General features: G+C 46.4%; 4 protein-coding genes across 4 annotated transcripts; 3 read left to right on the forward strand and 1 right to left on the reverse strand.

Moving 5' to 3' along the window:
- The first annotated feature begins 2,459 nt into the window (after nucleotides 1-2,459).
- LOC119323061 (pyrophosphate-energized membrane proton pump 3-like) lies at nucleotides 2,460-10,284 on the forward strand. Its single transcript, XM_037596639.1, has 15 exons — nucleotides 2,460-2,704; nucleotides 3,464-3,666; nucleotides 4,378-4,581; nucleotides 5,203-5,354; nucleotides 5,430-5,577; nucleotides 5,673-5,805; nucleotides 6,466-6,638; nucleotides 7,039-7,159; nucleotides 7,457-7,644; nucleotides 8,065-8,502; nucleotides 8,717-8,881; nucleotides 8,966-9,121; nucleotides 9,204-9,315; nucleotides 9,430-9,649; nucleotides 9,907-10,284. The coding sequence occupies exons 2-15, from the start codon at nucleotides 3,577-3,579 to the stop codon at nucleotides 10,004-10,006; spliced, it is 2,400 nt and encodes a 799-aa protein (XP_037452536.1). The 5' UTR covers nucleotides 2,460-2,704; nucleotides 3,464-3,576; the 3' UTR covers nucleotides 10,007-10,284.
- Nucleotides 10,285-10,771: 487 nt separating this feature from the next.
- Nucleotides 10,772-14,627, forward strand: LOC119323065 (26S proteasome regulatory subunit 7A-like). Its single transcript, XM_037596644.1, has 10 exons — nucleotides 10,772-10,984; nucleotides 11,421-11,502; nucleotides 11,995-12,086; nucleotides 12,189-12,266; nucleotides 12,356-12,417; nucleotides 12,915-13,059; nucleotides 13,179-13,397; nucleotides 13,513-13,694; nucleotides 13,932-14,107; nucleotides 14,225-14,627. Exons 1-10 carry the CDS (start codon nucleotides 10,898-10,900, stop codon nucleotides 14,380-14,382), a joined length of 1,281 nt encoding a protein of 426 aa, XP_037452541.1. The 5' UTR covers nucleotides 10,772-10,897; the 3' UTR covers nucleotides 14,383-14,627.
- A 119-nt stretch (nucleotides 14,628-14,746) lies between these two features.
- LOC119323066 lies at nucleotides 14,747-15,985 on the reverse strand. Its single transcript, XM_037596645.1, has one exon. It carries the CDS (start codon nucleotides 15,931-15,933, stop codon nucleotides 14,833-14,835), a length of 1,101 nt encoding a protein of 366 aa, XP_037452542.1. The 5' UTR covers nucleotides 15,934-15,985; the 3' UTR covers nucleotides 14,747-14,832.
- A 2,130-nt stretch (nucleotides 15,986-18,115) lies between these two features.
- Nucleotides 18,116-19,532, forward strand: LOC119325688 (putative ETHYLENE INSENSITIVE 3-like 4 protein). The gene has a single exon (XM_037599404.1). It carries the CDS (start codon nucleotides 18,166-18,168, stop codon nucleotides 19,474-19,476), a length of 1,311 nt encoding a protein of 436 aa, XP_037455301.1. The 5' UTR covers nucleotides 18,116-18,165; the 3' UTR covers nucleotides 19,477-19,532.
- The last annotated feature ends 3,339 nt before the right edge of the window (nucleotides 19,533-22,871 follow it).

Genomic DNA, 22,871 nt, shown 5'->3' on the forward strand with positions numbered 1-22,871 from the left:
ATCCAATCCAATAGGTTATTGGGAGCTTATGTCATCATTGTTCTTCTTCTTTATAGGGTTCTTTGAGATCTTCAAAGAGGGTTGCCAACTTGGGTTTTCCATTAAAGTCCAATTAACAGGGGAACAAAGTGAAAGACTTAGAGAAACTCCAACGGGGCAACCCATTTCGTCTGCTGGTGTCCGTTTGGGTCGGCGTGGACACAAAAGTCGGCCCAACGTGCCGACCCAAACGGATGCGCGTCCGCTTGGCGTCCGCCTGCCGACCCATTCCCGGCCCATTTTTGAGCCTTCTCCTCTTCCCGGGCCCGCTGGTCGGTGGCAGCCTCCACCATTTCCCTCCATCCTCCCAAAAAACCTCCCGCCCGCGTGCGCTCCCGCCCCACCCCCGCCATAAATGACGACCTCGACGTCGCCGGCGGCCTCGCCTCCGTCACCTCGTCCGGCATGCCGGCCGCCCCCTCGGGTAAAGGCAAGCCTCGCGCCCCCCGCAAGACCGCCGCGCGCCAAGCCGAAGAAGGTGCTGATGCCCGAACAACGGACAAAAGGAGTCGGCCAAGAGGAAGGACCGGAGGCACGCGACGGACGTGAGGGATGAAGCCATCGCGGTGGCCTCTGTCGCCGCCGCCGCGCAGCAAGAGGTCACCAACGCCCGCGTCACGGCGGCAACAAGGGAGGCACTCTATATGCTAGGGCTAAACCCTGGGTAGCATGGCCTCGTCAATGCCGTCGTGGCCGTAGCCAGCACCGGCTCATCCGCCTTCCCTCGGACGGTGCTGCCCGACTCGCTCCGCGCGTTGGCTTGCACCCCGGTGCCCGGCTTCCACGTCTACCCGTAGGCCTCCCGCCTCTTCGGGGAGTGCTCGCCCGAGGTGAGCATGGTCGCGCCTTCCACGCCCGCGCCCATCGACCTCAACGCCCGCGCCATCGGCATGCAAGACATGGTATGCTAGCAAGCCGCCCTCTTTTGTGTCATCAAGTTTATGCTTGCGTGTTCATTTGCATACCATTTTGCCAATATGCTTGCATGAAATACATTTGTAGGCATTTCAAGCTTTGGAGGCATTCAAGGTCCAACACAATGGCAAGTTCTTCAACTCTCCCATTGCTTTAGGATGATCAAAGATGAGGAGAAGTTCAAGGCGCAATATGCCGCCCTCGAGTCGCGTGGTGGGAAGCAAGCCGTGGAGGAGGTTGGAGACGGCGAGAAGGCTCGGCCGCGGGGAAAGACCAACTCCAAGAAGGAGGACAAGCGGGATGCGGCATCGATTGCCTTGATCGCAACCGTGGAGGGCATGATCACCAAGAAGGACTCAAGGGAGGAGAAGCGCCGGCAAGAAAGGGAAGATCAAATGAACGCCTTCATGGAGATCCAAAGGAGGAGGATTGAGATGGACGCGGAGAAGCAAGCAAGGATGCTTGAGATGGAGGCGGAGAAGCAAGCCAAGATGCTAGAGATCGAGGCCGCCAACGCCAAGACCAAGGCGAAAGAAGTGGCTCTCACGAGCATGATGACCGGGGTGGAGATCATGAAGGTGGATCTCAACACCGTGTCGCCAAGGAAGAGGCCGTGGTTCGAGAAGATGCATGCCGACATGCTCAAGTTCGACGACAAGTGATCTATGGCGGCGAGCGCCATCTTTTTAGTATGCCGGCAGGTGTGCTGCGTGACCACGGTGGCCGCGATGACGTGGTCGAACTCAAGTCCCACCCTTTTTTTGTGTGCTGGCATGTGTGCCGGCCGGCTGGCGAGTGCGCCAACATGAACTGTGGTGATATTTTTTGAAGCCGGCATTGTATGCCGACGCTGGTATGGTGCCGACATGAGACATGACCGCCGGCATGATCGGCCGCGGGCCCTTTTTTTCAAAAAATTGAGTGTGGACATGAAATGGATCGACGCGTTGGGTGCACTGCCGACCCAAATCTAAACAGGGCGGACGCCGGGCGGACGTCCGACACAAACAGACAAAAAACAGACAAATTCGCCGTTCGGTTTGGATCGGCCCGTTGGAGTTGCTCTTATTCTCAATTTGATGGTACAATGTAGCGGCAAGGCAGAATGACACATTTACAGAATGCAAGAAATGAAACATGCAAGTAAAACGAGCAAACAAAGCTACACGCTTCCAAATGCCACTTTGGTTCCCATATTCACCACTTGGGCATAGGCACCGCAAAACTTGTTCACGGACTCTTTGGATGATGGCCTGGAGATAATACTCTTCTGTGGGCGCTTCCAGCCGAGGAGCAAATGCGAGCTGGCTAGCTAATGCTCGGCTGATTTGGGGACCACGCCGAGCCGAGCCGAGACTCGAGTCAGACGGGCTCGCAACGAGCTTCCGTTTTTTTTTTTCCAGCCCTACCTCCCGACCTTTCTCTCCCCCGCATCTCCACTCCAACCGCATCGCACTTCGCACCTCTCCCTCCTCCCCTCCACCCAGCTCAGTGCGCGCGACGACGCGTGGGACCGCGACCGCGACCGCCGCCGGCCGCCGGCCGCCTCGACGAGGGGAACCGCCACTGCCGCCGAGCCGGTGCCCGCGCGCGGCGACGAGGGGGAGCACGGCAGGCAGCGACCGGAACGCGACCGCGTCAACGAGAGATCTCGGCGACCCCGCGGAGGGCCGTGCCGCCGTTGGGCTCCACTCCTCTTCATTCCCGTCGACGTTTGGCTGACCGGCTTCCGCCCCACCGAAAGCCGAAGGTACGGGCCCGCATCTGCTCGATCTGCGTAGGCTCTGGTAGATCAGGTTGATTCGTGGCGATTGCGCAATGCTAGGGTGCTAATTCTGGACGTTGGTGCTGCGTCCGTGATTGACTAAGGTGGATCCGTGATCGTCTGGTGTCAAGCACGAGCTGTTCGGGGTTACTAGTGTTTTGGGGTTGCGCAGTGCGCACTCGATGTAGATGGCTGGCTCATTCATGGTTATCCTCCTTTCGTGCTAGCTGTGCATGGTCGCTAGTTTCCCTGGGCTGCACAATTGATGTGAGGTGCTTTTGGTCGTGGAGTTGTGGTTCATGGCTACTGCTCCATGGCCCCTGATATATCCAAGTAACCCAAATTTCCCTTTATTTTAGGTAGTAGTCAAGGCTGGCATTCAAAATGAGTGCTATTGCTTTGCTTGTCCCAGGAACTATCAGTGTTTGACCTACGTTCATCATTTTCTATTGTTCTTGTATATGTTAATCGTACTCTGTTCTCTATGTAAACATAGTCTGATGTACGTATAGCCTGTACCTGATTTCACATCATAACTCGACTTCGTGCCCTAGCATTTGAACACAAATTAGGCAATGATTATACAGATTGTGGATCATTTTTTAATGCTTTTCGTATAACATGGAATGTTTATCTTATATAATTGTGAGAGAAAAGGTTCTTTTGTAGCAAAAGGTAGTTGGTGGCTGAGGCCTAAGAGCTGGATGTGCCTGACCTTTTGAACTTACTGCTTGTGTTCTGAAGGTGTTTGATATAGATCATACAAAATTGAGCGCCCAGTATCTGGGGGTGACCTGCCCCAAGGTGGGGAGTTCGCTCCTTTTCTAGTAACGAAGAGGGCAAACTCTTATTCCATCATGATGGAAAGTGAAATGGAAAAAGGAAGACCATATCAGGAGAAACCAAGAACTTTTTCAACTGTACGAAGTAAATCATCTATACCGCTGGTATGGCCTATTGCTAAGCATTCTCCACTTTTTACACACCGAGCTTAGCAGTTACTAGTAGTATCAGTTTAGTTCGCTTTCATCTTTCCATGTGTCTTTCTCGCACACATTTTTTTGCTGTGCTTAGTATATGCAATTTGCATGGGAGGTGATAGCTCTTTCTCCTTAATCTCTGTCAGTTTGAATGGTCCTTAAGTTTATTTTGTCAAAATATCCACTGTATCATGTTTTGTATTCATCATTTTGTTCTTACAACGTTACGAGTTGAAGTACACACCAACCAAAAAATTGACATACCACACAATGCTGCATCATGATTACTCTTTCCTCTGTTTAACTTAATATTTATTACCATGTAGAATTTTTCCTCTCTTAAATGATGTAAGTGCAGTAAACAAATGAGGTCTGCTCTGTTTATTGCTGCTTGTAACTCCAACAATAAAGGTTATGTTGCTAAAAAAAGTCAAAACTTCAATGTGTACACCACTGCTGCTTGTTTATTTCTCTCAAAGTTGTTGCAGGTTTTGAAATGATTCAACCCAAGTAGCTGTTTTCATCTAGATGTTATGTGCATTTTTCAATATAAATTTGGAAGTTCAATAAGTAAAACAAGTGTTTAAACATTTCCACTGATCGATTGGTTGGATATACTTAGCCCTGTTACGAGCAATTTATTTGTGCCTCACTCAGTTGCTATTCTGACTGCTGCAGGTCTTCCGTGTGTTGATGAAGATAAATCCTCGTGCCCTGATAGTTCTCCTTCTGCTGGTTGTCTGTGGTGTGTTCTACTTAGGAGCCAGTACATCACCAATTATAGTCTTCGTGTTCTGTATATGCACTCTCAGTTTATTCTTCTCTCTCTACCTCACAAAGTGGGTTCTTGCCAAGGATGAAGGACCTCCAGAGATGTCTGAGGTATTGAAAATGCTTGTGTTCAGCTCGTGGAAGATATAGCAGCGCTTTCATTTTCTTAATGTTCACTTCAAATTATTGGTTTCTTTGGCATGTTTCAATTGTCTGCAAAGTGCATAACACATTTTCTATCATCTCTTGCTTGACAGTTAACCATACCATCCTATGAGACTACTGGCCCATTTTATTCTGCAATTTACATTTCAGGTTTAATGGTTTTGTTTTAGTCCATATGTTGATATTTGATATGCTAGATCATGGATACGATTAAGACACACAGTGTAAAATGCTATTTGTATGTGTTGATTGGGGTTGCAGAATGCTATTTAGCTGTGGCATGTGTCACTTTATGGAAGCTACACAGTTCAGTGCAAATTGAGAACATATCCCATATCATAGCATTTTACCAAATTAACATATCACACAATCTAGCATGATCCTGTTTCAGGAGGTTATGTCATACACTCATACAAAATATCAGCTCGTTGTGCACTGTCATGGTGAAAGTTGCCCCTTTTGGAAATCCTGATTTTCAGAATTTTATTTATCTATGCATCTACTTTTGTGAGTTCTGTATGTAAGGTTATCAAGGTTTTGATCTGTCATGTTGCATGTACTGCTCAGATATCTGATGCCATAAGGGATGGTGCTGAAGGATTTTTTAGGACACAGTATGGGGCTATTTCTAAAATGGCTTGCATCCTGGCACTTGTTATCCTTTTCATTTATCTCTTCCGCACTACCACCCCGCAGCAGGAGGCATCAGGCCTAGGAAGGTGATTTTGTACTCTTATTATAAAATCTTAGTTGTACCCATCTTTTGTTGTCTCATAAATTTCATTGCTACACAGGACAACATCTGCATATATTACAGTTATTGCCTTTCTCCTTGGAGCTGTGTGTTCTGGACTAGCTGGATATGTTGGGATGTGGGTCTCCGTACGTGCAAATGTTAGAGTTTCAAGTGCTGCTCGACGGTCTGCAAGGGAAGCATTGCAGGTTTTGTTTCGCATCCTTGATACATTATCTTTCATGTTTTAATGTGTTTCCCCTGTACGGTATAGTTTGAAATCATGACTGATTTCTCGAAACAGATTGCTGTCCGTGCAGGTGGTTTCTCGGCCATCGTTGTTGTTGGCATGGCTGTATTTGGTGTGGCATTACTCTATGCAACATTTTATGTTTGGCTTGGAGTAGATTCACCTGATTTGATGAAGGTTACAGACTGTAAGTTATTTCAAACATGATATATTCAATACCTGCCTACCTGGGACGATAGAACTCTACTCGAATTGCCAGTTGAGCTATATGGTCTACTGTACATGGTCAAAATTGTTAAATTAGTTCATACATATTTTTTTCTTGTTAAACTGGTGACCAATGATGAGTTCATAAATGACAATTCTGTAGGAGTAATGTTGAATAAGGAAAAGTACTTTGCTTCAAAGATTGTTAATGTGGTTTTTACATCATTTTTATTTGTCCTTTCACAACTCCAGATGCAACTTTGAACATTAAGCTAGTCCTTATATTATTAAGTAAAAATAACTAACACTGGAAACATTTTTAACAGTAAACTAGTTATTTAATCATCTCATGGCCAATTTATATAGTTTTGAACTTATGGTAAAATTTTAAAAGAAAAGAAGGGAATAATTATTTATTGGGAAAAAGTACCACAATGTGATCAACACTGAAAGTTTGAGTGGATAAAATGACTCATTATAAAAGATGTTCATGTTCTATAAAAAAAGAGTAACTTTTAAGTCCTTAATGGACACTGGTAACTGATCCACTGGTGATATGCTTGTAGATGCAAACTTGTATATGTGTTTTCAGTTCAAAAGAACATAATTGCTGTTGCTGATTTCATGTGATTTTGTGTAGTGCCTCTTCTCCTTGTGGGGTACGGTTTTGGTGCGTCGTTTGTTGCCCTCTTTGCTCAGCTGGGTGGTGGCATATACACCAAAGCAGCTGATGTTGGAGCTGATCTTGTTGGAAAGGTTGAGCAGGGAATACCAGAAGATGATCCTCGTAATCCTGCTGTCATTGCTGACTTGGTAATGGTGTTTCTTCAATAAAAAATGTGGAATATTTTTTCTTCATGCTCTTAATTAAAATTTGTCTCATATTTTTTCATGGAATATACCTAGAAATAAGGGATGATATTCAATAATGATGAGCTCCATAAGTTTTATCAGAGATAATATGACCTTAACAGCTTGCATTCGTTCTGAAAACCTAAACAAATTATTGTTTCTGCAAGGGGTGGACTACTGTTGTGGCCAATGCGTTGTACAGTAGAATTCTGAAGTTCAGTAGATGCATTTCCAATGATAAAACATTTGTGCCTGTGCTGGAATGCAAGATTTGCTTGTCTCTAAAACTAATTATCAGATTGTTATTAGCCTATGTTTCATTTATTGCTACTATATGTGCTAATGATAAGAAACTACACAGGTTGGTGACAATGTTGGAGATTGTGCTGCCCGTGGTGCCGATCTTTTTGAAAGCATAGCAGCAGAAATTATCAGTGCAATGATACTTGGTGCAACAATGGCACAGCGCTGCAAAATTGAAGGCAAGGCTCTTTTGCTTGTCATGTTAGATCTCTGATTGGGATGTCGAGTGACATTGTTTTTGTTTTTTTCTTATGAATGTACTTTGGTCCATAAGAGCACTGTCCACAGGTAGTTGCTAATATGGATAATATAATAAATTAGCTTTAATCTAGGGATTATGTTGAAAAATAGTGTTGGCTGACTCGGTGTGTGGGATGTGCCTGGCTTTGAATAAAATTGATAATCATCTTTTCTTTTGCGGGCCAACAATCCTTGTGATTACATTGGATTATAATCAACATTATTTACTGTTGCAGATCCCTCTGGCTTTATTCTGTTTCCTCTTGTTGTCCATTCTTTTGACCTAGTGGTGTCATCAGTTGGAATTCTCTCAATTAGGGGAACACGTGACTCTGGATTAATATCCCCTATTGAAGATCCCATGGCAATTATGCAGAAAGGCTATTCTATTACTATACTGCTTGCTGTTCTTACCTTTGGAGGGGTAAGTTTAGTTATTCATACTTCTCTTGTTTGACTATTGTAATATTTCTCTATGGACATATTTTATTATACAAAAAATGATCCCAGGGGAAAAACATCAAACACGATCTGAACAAAGGAAAACATTTAGGGTGTCTCCAGTCCGGTAATCATGACCAATTCATTATTGGATGTAAATCAGCCATATTCAAAAGGATAAATAATTGTTAACTACTCCCTCCGTCCCAAAATAAGTGTCTCAACTTTGTACTAGCTCTAGTACAAATTTGTACTAAGCTCAAGACACTTATTTTGGGACGGAGGGAGTATAAACCAATTGAGCATTCAATATGTTCGTTTTGTCATGTGGGTAAAAACTCTAGTTTACATTCTTTTTCCCTTGGAGTTGTTTTTTAATTACTTACATGTGATATGTTTGCAGTCTACTCGTTGGCTCCTGTACACTGAACAAGCACCTACTGCATGGTTCAATTTTGCCTTGTGTGGCTTGGTGGGCATCATCACAGCATATGCTTTTGTTTGGATTTCCAAGTATTATACAGATTATAAGCATGAGCCCGTCCGCCTTTTAGCTCTTTCAAGCTCCACAGGACATGGAACTAATATTATTGCTGGAGTAAGTTTGGGAATGGAATCAACAGCCTTGCCAGTTCTGGTGATATCTGTAGCCATTATATCAGCATTTTGGTTGGGACGTACCTGTGGCTTGGTAGATGAGCTTGGCAATCCAACTGGTGGTCTTTTTGGGACAGCTGTAGCTACAATGGGAATGCTAAGTACTGCAGCATATGTTCTCACAATGGACATGTTTGGTCCTATAGCTGACAATGCTGGTGGTATTGTGGAGATGAGTCAGCAGGTACACTCGCAAATTTCTTCGTGCATATAATATTCGAACATACAGTTTACCTGTGCTAAGACTGTTTATGTTTTTTTACTGTACATATTCGAATCATCTAAGATTGTAATGGCTAGAAATAAATGTTAACATTTAATTAGTCATCTTTATACATCGGTTTAGACTATTTATGTTTTCTTTAATCATTGTAACACGGATTGAATAATTTCTGCAGCCTGAAAGTGTTAGGGAAATCACAGACATTCTAGATGCTGTGGGTAACACTACGAAAGCTACCACAAAGGGATTTGCTATAGGGTCAGCAGCACTGGCTTCCTTTCTCCTGTTCAGCGCATATATGGATGAAGTAGCTGCTTTTGCACAGTTGCCATTCAAAGAGGTATGTATTATTATCACCTCTATACTTGTAATGTTGAGATTAGGTGCTTATGACACATGACTGGTTGTACAAAATGGATTGCAGGTTGACATAGCAATTCCAGAGGTTTTTGTTGGTGGTTTACTAGGTTCGATGCTTATATTCCTGTTTAGTGGATGGGCTTGTTCAGCTGTTGGCAGAACTGCACAAGAAGTTGTTACTGAGGTCAGGAGACAATTCATCGAGAGGCCTGGAATTATGGTGAGTACCTGTTTATGATTAAGTACTTGAGTTCTTATGCCTGGAAAACTTAATGCTAACTTACAAGATAATATAAATACAGGACTACAAAGAGAAGCCTGATTATGGTCGTTGTGTTGCAATTGTGGCCTCTGCATCCTTGAGGGAAATGATAAAGCCAGGGGCTTTAGCAATTTTGTCTCCCATGGCCGTTGGTGAGTTTTATGGGTCTGGGAGTTGTGGTGCTATGGTTCTGATATTTCATGCGTTTTGAAACTCAATTTATGATATTTGGTGTTGTTTTGAAATTTTATTTACATGATCTGTAGGCATCATCTTTCGGATTTTGGGCCATGCTACGGGGCAGCCTCTCCTTGGAGCTAAAGTCGTCGCCTCTATGCTCATGTTTGCCACTGTTACTGGTATCCTCATGGCGCTCTTCCTGAACACTTCGGGCGGTGCCTGGGATAATGCCAAGAAGTACATCGAGACTGGTGCACTTGGTGGTAAAGGCAGTGAGGCTCACAAGGCTGCAATTACTGGCGACACGTAAGTTTCTTTTCTCACTTATTATGTGCTGTTGCTTTGGGTTTCTTGAACTAAGTGTCTACTATTGATCAACACATGCTAAACTGAATAACAATGTTCTTTTCCTATAAAAATATACATGTTATTCCTATAATAACAATATAATACATGTTATTCTAAAAAAAACAAGTATACATGTTATGTGACCTGGCATTGCTTTTTGCTCATTCATTACGATGATGCGACCCGAAGTAACATTTACGACTGTTACGCCGCAGGGTTGGAGATCCGTTCAAAGACACGGCAGGCCCTTCGATCCATGTTCTCATCAAGATGCTCGCCACGATCACACTGGTCATGGCTCCGATCTTCTTGTAACCATTGGTCGAGCTCGCCGTTAACCCCGCGGAGGAATGTCTATTGTTCTTGTAGATGAGGCATTAACGTGAATGGGATGTAATGATTTGCTTTTAGTATTATTTTGCCACATTGAAAGGAGAGGTTCAGTGCTGCCCATTTTGATATGGTGCCCGTATTTTACCGTTGCTATTTCGACAGAGGATGCAAATGTTGGAGAACATATATATGTTGTGACAGAGATTAGAATGTACTTTGAAATTCATATGCCTTGTATGCAGAGATCTCTTAATTGTTTATCCTCCAAATTTACTTTCTTTCCAAATACGTTGTCCCAAAATAGCACGACCAGAGCACCAGATCCTTACTCACCATATGCTGGGTAATCATCTGTTAATTTTACAAACAAACATTTTGCGTTGCAAAATTGCCACACAAACCACACAAAATCCTTTGAGCTGTACAATGTGTGACTGAATCATACTCTCGGTTTGAAATCTCAGTTTGAATCTACAGGCGCCTCTCACCTGGCACTTGCAGTCATGAACTCAAAAAGAAAGAAAAAAAGTGTAGCCTGTCAAACTTGCATCGAAAGAAGAATTTTTGTTCGAATCCGTTTCCGTCTTTTTTCCTGAGAGAGAAATCCGTTTCCGTCTTAAGAACACGGGTTCTGGATATACTATCGGACCCTTCATGGAGCGGGAACACGGGTTCTGGATATACGTATCCGGCCCGGGCTGCCTTCTTCTTGGAGCAGAAGTTGATTACTACTAGTAGTAGCCAAACCAACAGAGGGCAGGCCCAGCGCACCCGAACCCGCAGTCTCGCCTCTCGCACACGCAGCCGAGCCAGACTCCGCCAGCGCTTCTCCTCTCTCCTCCCTCGCGCCCGCCGCCCGCCGGAGAGGACGCCATGGCGCCGGAGCCGGAGGACGACATCATGGCGGAGAAGAACCCGCGCCCCCTCGACGAGGACGACATCGCCCTCCTTAAGACCTACGTGAGTGCCGCGCCTTCCCTCGGATCTCCCCCCGCCCCCTCGAATCTGCGTTTCCGTTTGGCGGCGATCTACCCCCGGGCTGGGCGCCGCGCACGGGCTCGCGCCCGCGGCCTGCCTAGTCTAGGGTTTCGGTTCATGCTCTCTGGGGAATCTGCCGTAGCCTTCTGTGGATTTGTTGGGGGGAGGCCCCTTCTGTGAATTTGTGATCTAGTCTCGGGCTGGGCGCGGCTGGGTTTGCGCTTGCGGTCAGCTTAGGGTTTTGGTTCCTGTCCTCTGGGGAAGCTTAGGGTTTTGATGCGGGCGACGGGATGCCGTTTATTTTGTACTGCTTGCCTCTTTTTCTGCGGCGGAATTGGGGTATTTAGGCGAGATGTGGAGTCTTTGTTTAGGGTTTCTGCACACTTTGCTGATTCTCGCTGCTGTCGACACTTGACAGGGGCTTGGGCCATACTCCACGAGCATCAAGACGGCCGAGAAGGAGATCAAGGAGTTGGCCAAGAGGATCAATGACCTATGTGGTGAGTAAGGATCTGATAGTCTGTTTGTTGGTTTGGCTCTCTAGAGATGTAGCCCAATTTGTTCCTGAACTAGATAGAGACCAATTGTCTGCACTTTGTTTAGTTGTTTCACACTTTCACTGCTAGCAGCTTTCAGTCATATGATAAAATATGAGGCATGTACCTACTGAAGATAGTGTTTGTAGTTAGTAAGTATGGTAAGTTGTTCAGAATTTAAGGTGTATGACTGCAGTGTTCGTTTTGACAGACTCAACTAGCAAGGCATTTGTTTGATGATATGTGCATCTGTCTGCTGCTCTTGCTTGCAATGTTTTTCCCATTTGGTTCGTGTTTTAGAATTTCCGTTTAGCGGTTTCATGAACATTCAGAATATGCGATTAGCTTTCAAACTTCCATACAACTGTGGAGCTTATCTGGTTATTAAAATGTTAGGAGGGTAACATTTTTAATTAGCTTGCCTGACCCATTGTGCCCTTATATATTAAATCTCAGGGATAAAGGAGTCTGATACTGGGCTGGCTCCACCTAGCCAGTGGGATCTGGTGTCAGATAAGCAAATGATGCAAGAGGAGCAGCCATTACAAGTATGTTACTTGGCCTAATGTTTTCGTACTTCTTCCCAATTTTATAGTTGTGGTTTAGCATGCATAATTGTTTGGGTCTAAGTTACCTTCCTCATGCTGCAGGTAGCAAGGTGCACCAAGATTATAAACCCTAATACCGATGATGCCAAGTACATGATTAATGTAAAACAAATTGCAAAGGTATACCGTGCTTATCCTATCTTATTGTTTCAATCATATACCCATGGGTTCCCACCAGCCTCCTTATGCTTTATCTTCTGATCTTGCAGTTTGTGGTTGGATTGGGGGATAAGGTTTCGCCAACTGATATCGAGGAAGGGATGAGAGTCGGGTAGGTTACTACCTGTCTTTTGGTCTTACTGTATCATACATCTTTCATTCAGATCAACCTGAGTAATTCACACCTGGTGATTTATGTGTTTGATTTAAACCATGTTATAAGGCTGCAGCATATACTGTACATGTAGGATGTGTTATATGCCATCATGTAAGCAGAAAAAAAACTTTGTAAACTGAGAAGTGGACCAGTGTTTGCTACTGTGACCAGCGTTAACTAAGAACATGTTGAATCTCTGACAGTATCTTGTCATCATCTCCTTGGCTTAAGTATAAGTTCCTTCTGGTTGCTCACAGAATGCAGAAGGTGGGAGTATGGAACTTACTCCCCTACTTGTTTTTTGGAGATATTATATCTTGCTAAACTAATACTGATTTTATGAATGCATTTTTTGGATAAATCATCATAGATGCTACCCAGAATTGTTATACTTTTCTGTGCTTGCGCACTATCATTCTCACTGTGGAATTGTGATCTCATGCCTGATGCAGTGTCGATCGGAACAAGTATCAGATACAGATTCCATTGCCACCAAAGATTGATCCCAGCGTCACCATGATGACTGTTGAGGAAAAACCAGATGTCACGTATAATGATGTTGGCGGGTGCAAGGAGCAGATTGAAAAAATGCGTGAGGTATGCCAAAAAATTCCCTGTGATTCAGAACTTGTGCTTAATCTGTGAACCTGTGCATGCTAGTACATTCTAGTCTTGGACCTGCTTTCTTTACTGTTTTTCTGAACAACTATTCACAGGTAGTCGAGCTCCCCATGCTTCACCCGGAAAAGTTTGTGAAGCTTGGTATCGATCCTCCGAAAGGTGTTCTTTGCTACGGCCCTCCTGGCACTGGCAAGACTCTTCTTGCTAGAGCTGTTGCCAATCGCACGGATGCTTGTTTTATCCGTGTGATTGGAAGTGAATTGGTCCAAAAGTATGTTGGTGAGGGCGCTCGAATGGTTAGGGAGTTATTTCAGGTATATCCAGCTCTGCAGATAACCTACAGTCTACAGGGTTTCATATGGTTTATTCGACTTGAATGTTCTGTCTTATTAACAATCGTTTTGATTGAAATATGTTATTGCTTGTCAGATGGCCCGCTCGAAAAAAGCATGCATCATATTTTTTGATGAAGTTGATGCTATTGGTGGCGCTCGCTTCGATGATGGAGCTGGGGGAGATAACGAGGTGCAGCGTACTATGCTTGAAATCGTCAATCAGCTTGACGGTTTTGATGCTAGGGGGAATATCAAGGTTCTCATGGCCACCAACAGGTACTTACCTTTCCTTTCGTGCGCATTCTCATGTGGCCCAATATGTCATGATGCTCACCTTACATTCTGGACATCCTACTTGTAAGCTATTTATAGATGGGACTTATATGATTAAGAAACTTCAGTGGTCTGTGTTATTTAAAACTCTTCCCGTCTCAATCAGAAATTAATTGCAGCTAAAACATCATGGCCACATGAATAGAGTTGAGAGGGTAACCATCTTTTCTTTTTTTTCAGGCCTGATACACTTGATCCTGCGCTTCTGCGTCCTGGTCGTTTGGACAGAAAGGTGGAATTTGGGCTACCTGACTTGGAAGGCCGTACCCAGATATTCAAAATACATACGCGCACCATGAACTGTGAGCGTGATATACGCTTCGAGCTACTGGCGCGACTCTGCCCCAACGCCACTGGTAAGTACACGGGCTTTGCACTCTGAACAGTTCCTGTTCGATTTGGTTCGACTGTTTCAGGCACCTAGGATCCAGCCTCTGAACAATTTGATTCGACTGTCTGATTTGTTGTTTCAGGCGCCGACATCAGGAGTGTCTGCACAGAAGCTGGCATGTACGCAATCCGTGCCCGTAGGAAAACCGTGACAGAGAAGGACTTCCTCGACTCTGTCAACAAGGTTATAAAGGGCTACCAGAAATTCAGCGCAACACCTAAGTATATGGTGTACAATTGAGCAAACAGGCTTCCCTTCGATTCTGTGCATGTTTGCATCCATGCTGTAGCAGTGCACTGGTTTTCACATCCTTTCTGTGTGCGCGTGATGATTGTAAACAGCAGCATGGTGGTGTTTCGGTACATGTATGTCACTGTAAGCTGGTGACCCCAGTGAATCACTCTTTAGCTTTTCATAAAGCTTTGTTGAAACACAGTTTGATTTACAAACTTCCAGCTCGTCTGCTAATCAGAATTAATTTTCTTTGGAAGTGTCTCTTGTTTAAACTGTCTTCTTTTCAGAAAAATGTACTTCAATTCAGAGACTATCCTCTGCTCGTCTCTGTAATTTCTGTCTTTCATATGCTCAATTTATACTTGTTTCATACAAAATTCTCCAAAATCAATGATGATATATAGATACACGTAGAAATAAACAACTCTCTTTGAATGTAAAAGAACGGCCAAACGACTAGGGGTCGAAGTTGTAGAACTTGGAGGGCTTAAGGCCGGCGGTGAAGTTGAAGTATCCGAGGGCGTGCGCCCAGCGCGGGTTGTCCTTGAGGCGGTGCACGGCGATGGTGTCCGGCACGAACTCGTGGGAGCACTCGTCCACCCGCACCGGCAGCGGGTAGTCGTACATGGCCGGCTTGGCGTTGAACCTGTTCCTCCCCTTCCCTCCCACCCTCAGCCACTCCCCGGTCATCCTGTCCTCCGGCCCCACGGTGCGCCCCCGGGTCACCTCCCCGGCGCCGGCCACCCACTGCACCAGGTCCCACGACAGCGCGTACCCCATCCCCGACATGTACCCCCTCCCGGGGTCCATGCTGTTGCACGGGATGGTGGCCCCGTAGTACATGTCCTCCCGCGGCATCGCCCCCAGCGACGCCACCAGCGCCGCCACCCGGATCAGGATGTCGTCGTCCGCCTTCATCACGTAGTCGTAGGGCGCGTCCGCGTACAGGCTCGCCACCGCGCTGAAGAAGGTGTGCGTCTTCCCGCCGTTGAGGTTCTCCTCGCACCCGTCCAGCACGATCACGTCCCCGTGCGCCAGGATCTCCAGCGGCACCAGCACCCGCTGGTCGTCCTTGTAGAGCCGGCAGAAGACGAACCGCACGTCCACCTGCGCCGCCAGCGCCGGGTCGGCGGCCAGCTGCAGCCCGTACACCATGCGCAGCAGGTGGCGCCGCTCGTACACGTCGGCCCTCGTCAGGATGCCGATGAGGAGACGGAAGTCCGGCTTCTTCCGGGCGTACGCGACGGCCGACGTGGACGACAGGGTGGTGGAGCCGTTGGCGGCGGTGTAGGTGCCCGGCGGCGGGACGCAGGAGCTCATGAGCGACTGCAGCTCGAACTCCTTGGGGTACACGAAGAGGTAGATGAAGGCGAGGAGCAGGATGGGCAGCAGGACGAGCGCCTTGCTGGAGGTCGACAGCCTCGGGAAGCCGACGCGCTGCTGCTGCTGCTTCCTCGCCGCCGTTGTGGCCTGGTGTTGCTCTCCTCCTCCACCTCCTCCTCCGTGCTTCGCGGCCGCGGCGGCCATGGACTTTAGGAAGTTGCTCGGCGCCGGCATCGAGTGGGTGATTGATCGAAGAAGATGCTAATGTAATGTATGCGGTGTGCGAGCTTGATGGCTTCGGTGTAATGAAGGAGAGCTAGCTAGCTTCTCGTGTGATACAGTAGTACGTGGGGGAGCTTGGGATGCACGGGATGGCCTCACGCTTTGCGTAAAGGTTTGGTCTGCCGAGCGCGCCATGCGAGGGCGCCGGATCTTTGGGGCGCATGGAGTCAACGCGCCATGCGCATGCACATGAACCAGTCACAGCTTCCTGCGCTGCGTGGCGTGGCGTGGCGTGGCATGCAAACCAACGCGCGCGACTCCGGAGCTACTATGTGTGGGACTTCCTCTGTTTCGGTTTACAAGCATATTTCCTCTGTTTCCGTTTACAAGCATATTTCTAATCTTAACACAGCACGAATCAAGCGAATGGCACCACTAGAGAGCGTTCCTTCCTTCAAAATAACCACTCACATGCAACATTTAGGAGTGGCCATGTTATAAGAGAGAGATTCATCGTGCTATAACAGAGAGTTTTGCCATGCTAAGAAGAAGAAAAATTAACACACTTCCTCTGTTTCCAGTGGCGGAGCCAGGAAAATCCAATGGGGAGGGCCAAACGTGGGCAGGGGCCCTGCTGTCCCCCTGTCTCCGCCACTGTTTGTTTCGGTTTACAAGCATATTTCCTATATATGTTCCAGTTTGCCAACATATTTCTAAGGCTCTAAGGATGTGTTTAGTTGCCTGCATACAGACCAACTAGACCCGCGCGGTACGAAAATGACATGTTTGGTTGTCCGAGTTGCATCTAATTCTCGGCCCCCATGAAACTTAAAGCACCTTTGGCTCTGCATATGAAAACACTGGCTGACTGATAAGAAATTAAGCTATTTTGTACTCCACTAACTACGTGGCATGGTTTAATCGCAATGTCGAAAAAAATTGAAATAGGGGTCCTTTGATTCAAACAATTTTTGTAGTTTTTTCTTTTTGTTGAGGATTAGGATCCTTTGGATTTTTTCTATGTTGGCTGTTTGATTAATAGGATTGAATCTATAGAATTGTTTACTAATGATTTCTTTGTACTACTTGTCATAGGATTTCTCACATCCACTCAAACCTTTTTGAAAGAACTATTTTTTTTCTATGATGCACTCAGACAAATCAACATCCTACAGGATTGAGATGAGCATGACATTCCAATTTTGCGTTTTTCATATTCCCCACATTTTTAGAACCCTGCGAATCAAAGAGGCCCTAAAAATAAGACTGTGTCTTTCTCTTTCTTTGAAGAAGCATGTGAAAGTAAAATTTTGCATCTTGCGGTTGCGTTTTCCTTTTTCTTTTCAAGAGGCACAATTACGCTTCTCCTGGAAAAGCACGGCTTCCAAAAATATATAGTTTTTCATTCAAAACCTAAAAAAGAAAACAAGAAACACTGAAAAGTAAAAGTAAAAACACACACGCGAAAATACAACCCAAAATCCCCAGCACGCGACACAAAAGTGATCTATGCGGAAGCCTCCAAAGGTACCCGTTAGATAGTTATCTCATAAACTTTTTTTTCATGATAATACATGTCTTATTTATATATATACACGTTAGACTTTGCACAAAGGAACACTAATTAAAAAAGAAAATTGTAATCAGGACCGAAGAATTTTTTGAGCTTAACACAGTTGCCCGTCAAATGCCTCCAACATCTCCACAACGGTCATCAATTTTTTTTTACAGATTACCTTTTCATACGAACTCAACGCGGCTTCATCATCGATATACAGTTTTGCGGACCTAGGTTGCGTGGCAAACTTGACGGCGGGCCGCGGCACCGGCAGGCCGTATACTTCCACCACGTAGGCCGTAGATATGTAGTAGCCCAGCTATGCCTAAGTTTGAGTGTGCGGACTACGTACCGCAGATTTCCAAGGGCGTAATATAACCATTCTTTTCAGTTCGCCTATGAACCCCGAGCATGTGTAGTCCTACGTGTACGTTGCTGTTCTTTTAACAGAAAGAAGTGCGTGCCTGAGTCAGTGAGGCGGTTTGTCGGGAACGTGCATGGCTTGCCTGAGCAGCCACGCGCCCACGCCCGCCGTCCTTGCTGGCCTCTGAACCTCTTCACTTCACTTCATAGAGCGCATAAATAAACCGCCGCCGGCGCAGCTCGTTCCCTCGCCATTGATGATAGACCGCTCGCCGCCGAGCTCGGAAACAAAACAGACTTGTTACCTGTGCAGTCCGTTTCCCATGGAGCACGTGGGCGTGCATGGCGGTGGCGACGCCGCGTTCCTTCGCGGCCTCGAGGCGCTGGAGGTGGACGTGGAGCAGCAAGAGGAGATAATCGACTTCGAGGCAGAGCCGCCGGGCTCTTCTGAATCGGTCGAGATCTCCGACCTCAGGAAGCGCATGTGGAAGGACCAGATGCGCCTCATGAAGCTCGAGGGCCGCGCCGGGGCCAGGAGCGGTGCGCCGGCCGGGCGGCAGGAGGACCGGGAGGAGGACGGTCCCGAGGCGCGGTGCCGGCGGAAGGCGATGCTCCGCGCGCAGGACGGCGTGCTCCGGTACATGATGAAGATGATGCAGGCCTGCAACGCGCGCGGGTTCGTGTACGGCGTGATCGACGAGGCCGGCGAACCCACGTCCGGCTCCTCCGACAGCCTCCGCGGCTGGTGGAAGGACAAGGTCGTCTTCGACCGCACGGGCCCGAAGGCGCTGATCACCGGCAGCTCCGCCGCCGACGGTAGCAGCAGCCCGCTAGGCCTGGCCTCCTACCTCCACCGCCTCCAGGGCATCCAGGACAACACGCTGGGCTCCGTGCTCTCGGCGCTCCTCCAGCACTGCGAGCCGCCGCAGCGCAACTTCCCCCTTGAGCGCGGCCTGGCGCCGCCGTGGTGGCCGACGGGGAAGGAGCCGTGGTGGGGCACGCAGGGCGAGACGCAGGCCCACCAGGGCGCGCCGCCGTACCGGAAGCCGCACGACCTGAAGAAGGCGTGGAAGGTGTCCCTGCTGAGCGCGGTGATCAAGCACATGAGCCCGCGCTTCGACCAGATGCGCAGGCTCGTGTGGCAGTCCAAGCGGCTGCAGCACAAGATGAGCGCCAAGGAGTCCGACACCTGGTGCAAGGTGCTCCGGCAGGAGGAGGCGCTCAGCGACCGGCTCAAGAGCTCGCTTCGGATCACGCCCCTCGACGACGACTACGACGGCGAGGGACTGGAGGACGGTCCGGAAGATGTGGCGCGTGGCCCGCATGACAAGCGCAAGTGCGAGGACGCCCTGAGCGGCAGCTCAGGTGGGAAGTGGCCCAGACCACGAGGCGGGAGCCGGGACCTGGCGGCGATGGTACCCGGGCTCGTCGAGGAGAGCCAGAGCCCGATCAATGAGCTCATGGAGCTGTACTACAGCTGCCTGCAGGGAGGCGACGGGGAGGAGAAACACGATGTGGCGGTGGTACCTCCAGGAGTGCCGGGAGGAGCCAATGATGTTGCACAGCAATTCCTGCTCGATGTCATCGGGAGCTGCCCGGAAGTAGATCATGTGTTGCGTTTGATGGAGGAGTGACTGTCTTAGTTGAACTAGATTAATGATTATTACTTAATTCTCACCTTTATTGCTAATTAACGATTCTTAGTTGAACCTGAACAAGAGGGTGCTTGGATACGTTTTAGTCCCATGACTAAAAATAGTGAAACTAAAACTTGCTAGCCTCATTCCTGTTTGGATCCAAATACTAAAACGGAATTGCTAATTTTCATCCGGATGAAAATTATTCGTCTTCATCCGTTTTCTGAGCCGTACGTTCTGTTGCGTCATGATTCGTGGTTTTTCTTTTTTTCCTATCCTCTTTTGGGCGCTGACTTTTCTTATCGGGCCCGCCGAATATTTCAGTCCGACCCGTTATGCTCCCCTTGCTATCCCGCGCCTGTCGCTTCCTCTGCCTCTTCCCATCTTTGTCGTTTCCTCTTTGCCATTTCACACACACACATACCCTGGAACAGAGGTTGGGAGAGATAGCATGGCGATTTTGGATCTCCCTCTCGGTGATCGACGCAGTTGGTTGTTGGTGACTCATCTGCACTCTCTGTCCCGCTCCACTAGTAGAAAAACACCTATTAGATCCGGTTCGTAAGGGCCTTTAGTCCCGGTTCATGAACCAGGACTAATGAGTCGTTACTAATACCTACACCTATTATCCCGGTTCAAACACGAACCGGGACAGATGTGCCCCCACGTGGCCGGTCCGCCGAGCCCAGTCAGGGGGGCCTTTGGTCCCGGTTGGTGGCACCAACCGGGACCAAAAGTCCTTTTTTTAGAAAAGTGGCTGCTTTAGGGGTTTTGGGGGTTATTTTTAGGCTGTTATTATAGCTAGCTAATAGAGAGAAGTGTCCTCTCTTATATCTTCGTCCTTGGTTTACCCGCTGATATAATAACTCATGCATGCTCGCATCATACATCATCATATATAATAACAAGTCCTACTAACCATGCATCATCATACAACTTCTACTCGTTATTAATAATAAGTCATACGATCATCATCCTCATAGTCATCGAACCCAACCCTACATAATTGTTCTTAGCACATGATCATCAGTATCAGGTAGGACCCCTAAACACCCTTAAGGTAAAATAGCATAAAACAATATAGACCCTGACTCTCCATTATGAAGAATGGCGATCATCCTGTCTACAATTCTTGCCCTTCGCTGCTTTTTGCTTCCAAGAAGCTCCTTACGACTGTCCATACATTTTTTTCCATTTTTTGATTGTCATGTCTCCACTTCTTTTAGAAACCCGGTATGGACAGTTGAGATTCGTAGGAAGACCTGGTTGTATGTTCAAAACATGAAGGGTACTGTGCATATACATCAGATGAGGCACACAATCATTCGGGATTATCTGTTGAAAAACATAGTAATAACTTCATAGTTAGCAATGATGTACTAGTTTTAGAAGTGTGCAAAAAGATGCACGGATGTCGTAATAGTAAAAAACCTTACCAGGGTATCTCCATGGTAGTTACCGTAGTTCAACACGTGCACTAGTGGCACGTATTGACCATAATGTTGAGTAGTTTGATTGTACATATTGTAATTCTCAAGATCAGTACAAAATGCGACCAGATGATTTTTCTCCTGATAAGTTAATTCGGAGCCTTCGGTGTAGTAGGTTCTGTCTACCATCTTCCGCACATTCTTTGAAGAATGAAAATAAGCTGTCAATGGAAATAAGTTGTCAACTATTTTGAAATAAATAATATAAATTACTTAATAACTATGTTAAGCTCATATGGGGGAAGAATTGGAGGTGTATCCACAAGGACCCAAATCGAAGGTCTCTCTTGCTCGATTGTAGGATCACCAAGATCTATGGTGACAAGCATACCCTCATCAAGACCATATATCTTGCAAAGTGTTTCCCACTTTTTGCAACCAAAATGGGTTACACTCTGAGCATTGTACAACTTTACTTGAAAATCCACACCATGATGGGTACTTAGGATAATTTTTTTGGTTTCGAAACTTTCATGGTCTCTAAAACCCATCCTCTCCAAGACATAGCGTCTTGCAAAGCATGGGATAAGCTAGTTGAATTGGAAAAGATGAAAAATACACGTCAAAATAGTTGAAGTCGTGCTTAATTATAAAAAAACTATTGTCGTCGTTGCGTACCGTATGAACATCGCAGGTCTGCTCGAGCTTAATGCTGAAGCGCCGATCTTCGTCCAGCTCAATGAACCTGTCGCAGATACCTCGGTCGTCGTGGCACCAGTCGCACTCCCCCGAGCGGTTTTCATCGTCCGATGAGTACGACATTTCCGCCCTATGTTCATAATTCAAATATTAAACTAGATCATTATTATTAACCACGGGTTGACTATCGGCGATCGATGTACGTAGCTCATCCTTTCATTCCCGAGTGCATTATTATACCAAATTGTTTAGCACACGGGAATGAAGGAGAACTTATCCAATATGAGCATTCAATAAGCAAAACCAAATCATAAAATAAGCAAAACCAAATCATAAAATAAAATAGTATTCAAATTAGCATGCATTCAATAATTATAAGCAAAAGTACATCATCTTTTGGTGTCCGTACATCGTCGAATATTATCACTAATACAACTAGAACCGTAGCGCCCGACGGGTATGGACGCGTGCGGTGGACACCCAAAGATAAGGAACCATCATAGGATCATAGCTCCAGTGAGATCCCTGAAGAACCTGCCAGGTATTGTCGAACCTGCCCTCCAATGCAACCATGTAGCGACGGACGTGCTCGTCCTCCTCGCTGACATGGTGCCGTACCACCTCCGCGGTGTCCGGAAGCCTCAGCACCGTCACTGGCCCACGCGACCGCCACCAAACAAGGATCGGGTTAACAACGGGCTGCCTCCTCACCAATCTACGTCCCCCGAAAGATAGCACCTCCCAATACCAGCCTGGCGGAGCCCAGTCCCGAACATGGCCCTGATCAAGCATGCCTCCACCGCCGAGTCGACGACGACGAGGATGCGGGATAGGCATCACCGACGTCGATGCGGGAACTACTTCTATATATAGTTAAATAAAGTAGTTTTATTAATTAAATCAACTATCTAGTTCAACTACTAAGCACTTACTATAAATAAATAAAGTAGTACTTACTATAAATAAATAAAGTAGCACTTATTACAAACTACTTCTCTATATAGTAAGTAGTATTTTTCTAACTAACTCATATTTTTCTAACTAATTATATTACCAAAAAATCTAAATAAAATAGTAATTATATTTTTCTAACTAGCTAGTTCAATTATAGTACTTACTAACACAATCTAAATATCACCAAAAAAATCTATTAACAATAATATCACCAAACATACTATGAACAAATTAATAGAAAAAAAATCTATTAACAGAAAAAAATCTAACACAATATGAACAAATTAATTACACCAAAAAAATCTATTA

Source organism: Triticum dicoccoides, chromosome 6B (genome assembly GCF_002162155.2).
Source record: "Triticum dicoccoides isolate Atlit2015 ecotype Zavitan chromosome 6B, WEW_v2.0, whole genome shotgun sequence".
In the NCBI taxonomy this organism is placed as follows: domain Eukaryota; kingdom Viridiplantae; phylum Streptophyta; class Magnoliopsida; order Poales; family Poaceae; genus Triticum; species Triticum dicoccoides.

Coding starts and splice junctions, on each gene's coding strand:
- LOC119323061 (XM_037596639.1), top strand. CDS start 3,577: ATGATGGAAAGTGAAATGGAAAAAGGAAGACCATATCAGGAGAAACCA. Junction 7,645..8,064: donor CTGTTCTTACCTTTGGAGGG/GTAAGTTTAGTT, acceptor ATATGTTTGCAG/TCTACTCGTTGGCTCCTGTA. Junction 9,122..9,203: donor TCGAGAGGCCTGGAATTATG/GTGAGTACCTGT, acceptor ATATAAATACAG/GACTACAAAGAGAAGCCTGA.
- LOC119323065 (XM_037596644.1), top strand. CDS start 10,898: ATGGCGCCGGAGCCGGAGGACGACATCATGGCGGAGAAGAACCCGCGC. Junction 10,985..11,420: donor TCGCCCTCCTTAAGACCTAC/GTGAGTGCCGCG, acceptor GACACTTGACAG/GGGCTTGGGCCATACTCCAC. Junction 13,695..13,931: donor GTTCTCATGGCCACCAACAG/GTACTTACCTTT, acceptor CTTTTTTTTCAG/GCCTGATACACTTGATCCTG.
- LOC119323066 (XM_037596645.1), bottom strand. CDS start 15,933: ATGCCGGCGCCGAGCAACTTCCTAAAGTCCATGGCCGCCGCGGCCGCG.
- LOC119325688 (XM_037599404.1), top strand. CDS start 18,166: ATGGAGCACGTGGGCGTGCATGGCGGTGGCGACGCCGCGTTCCTTCGC.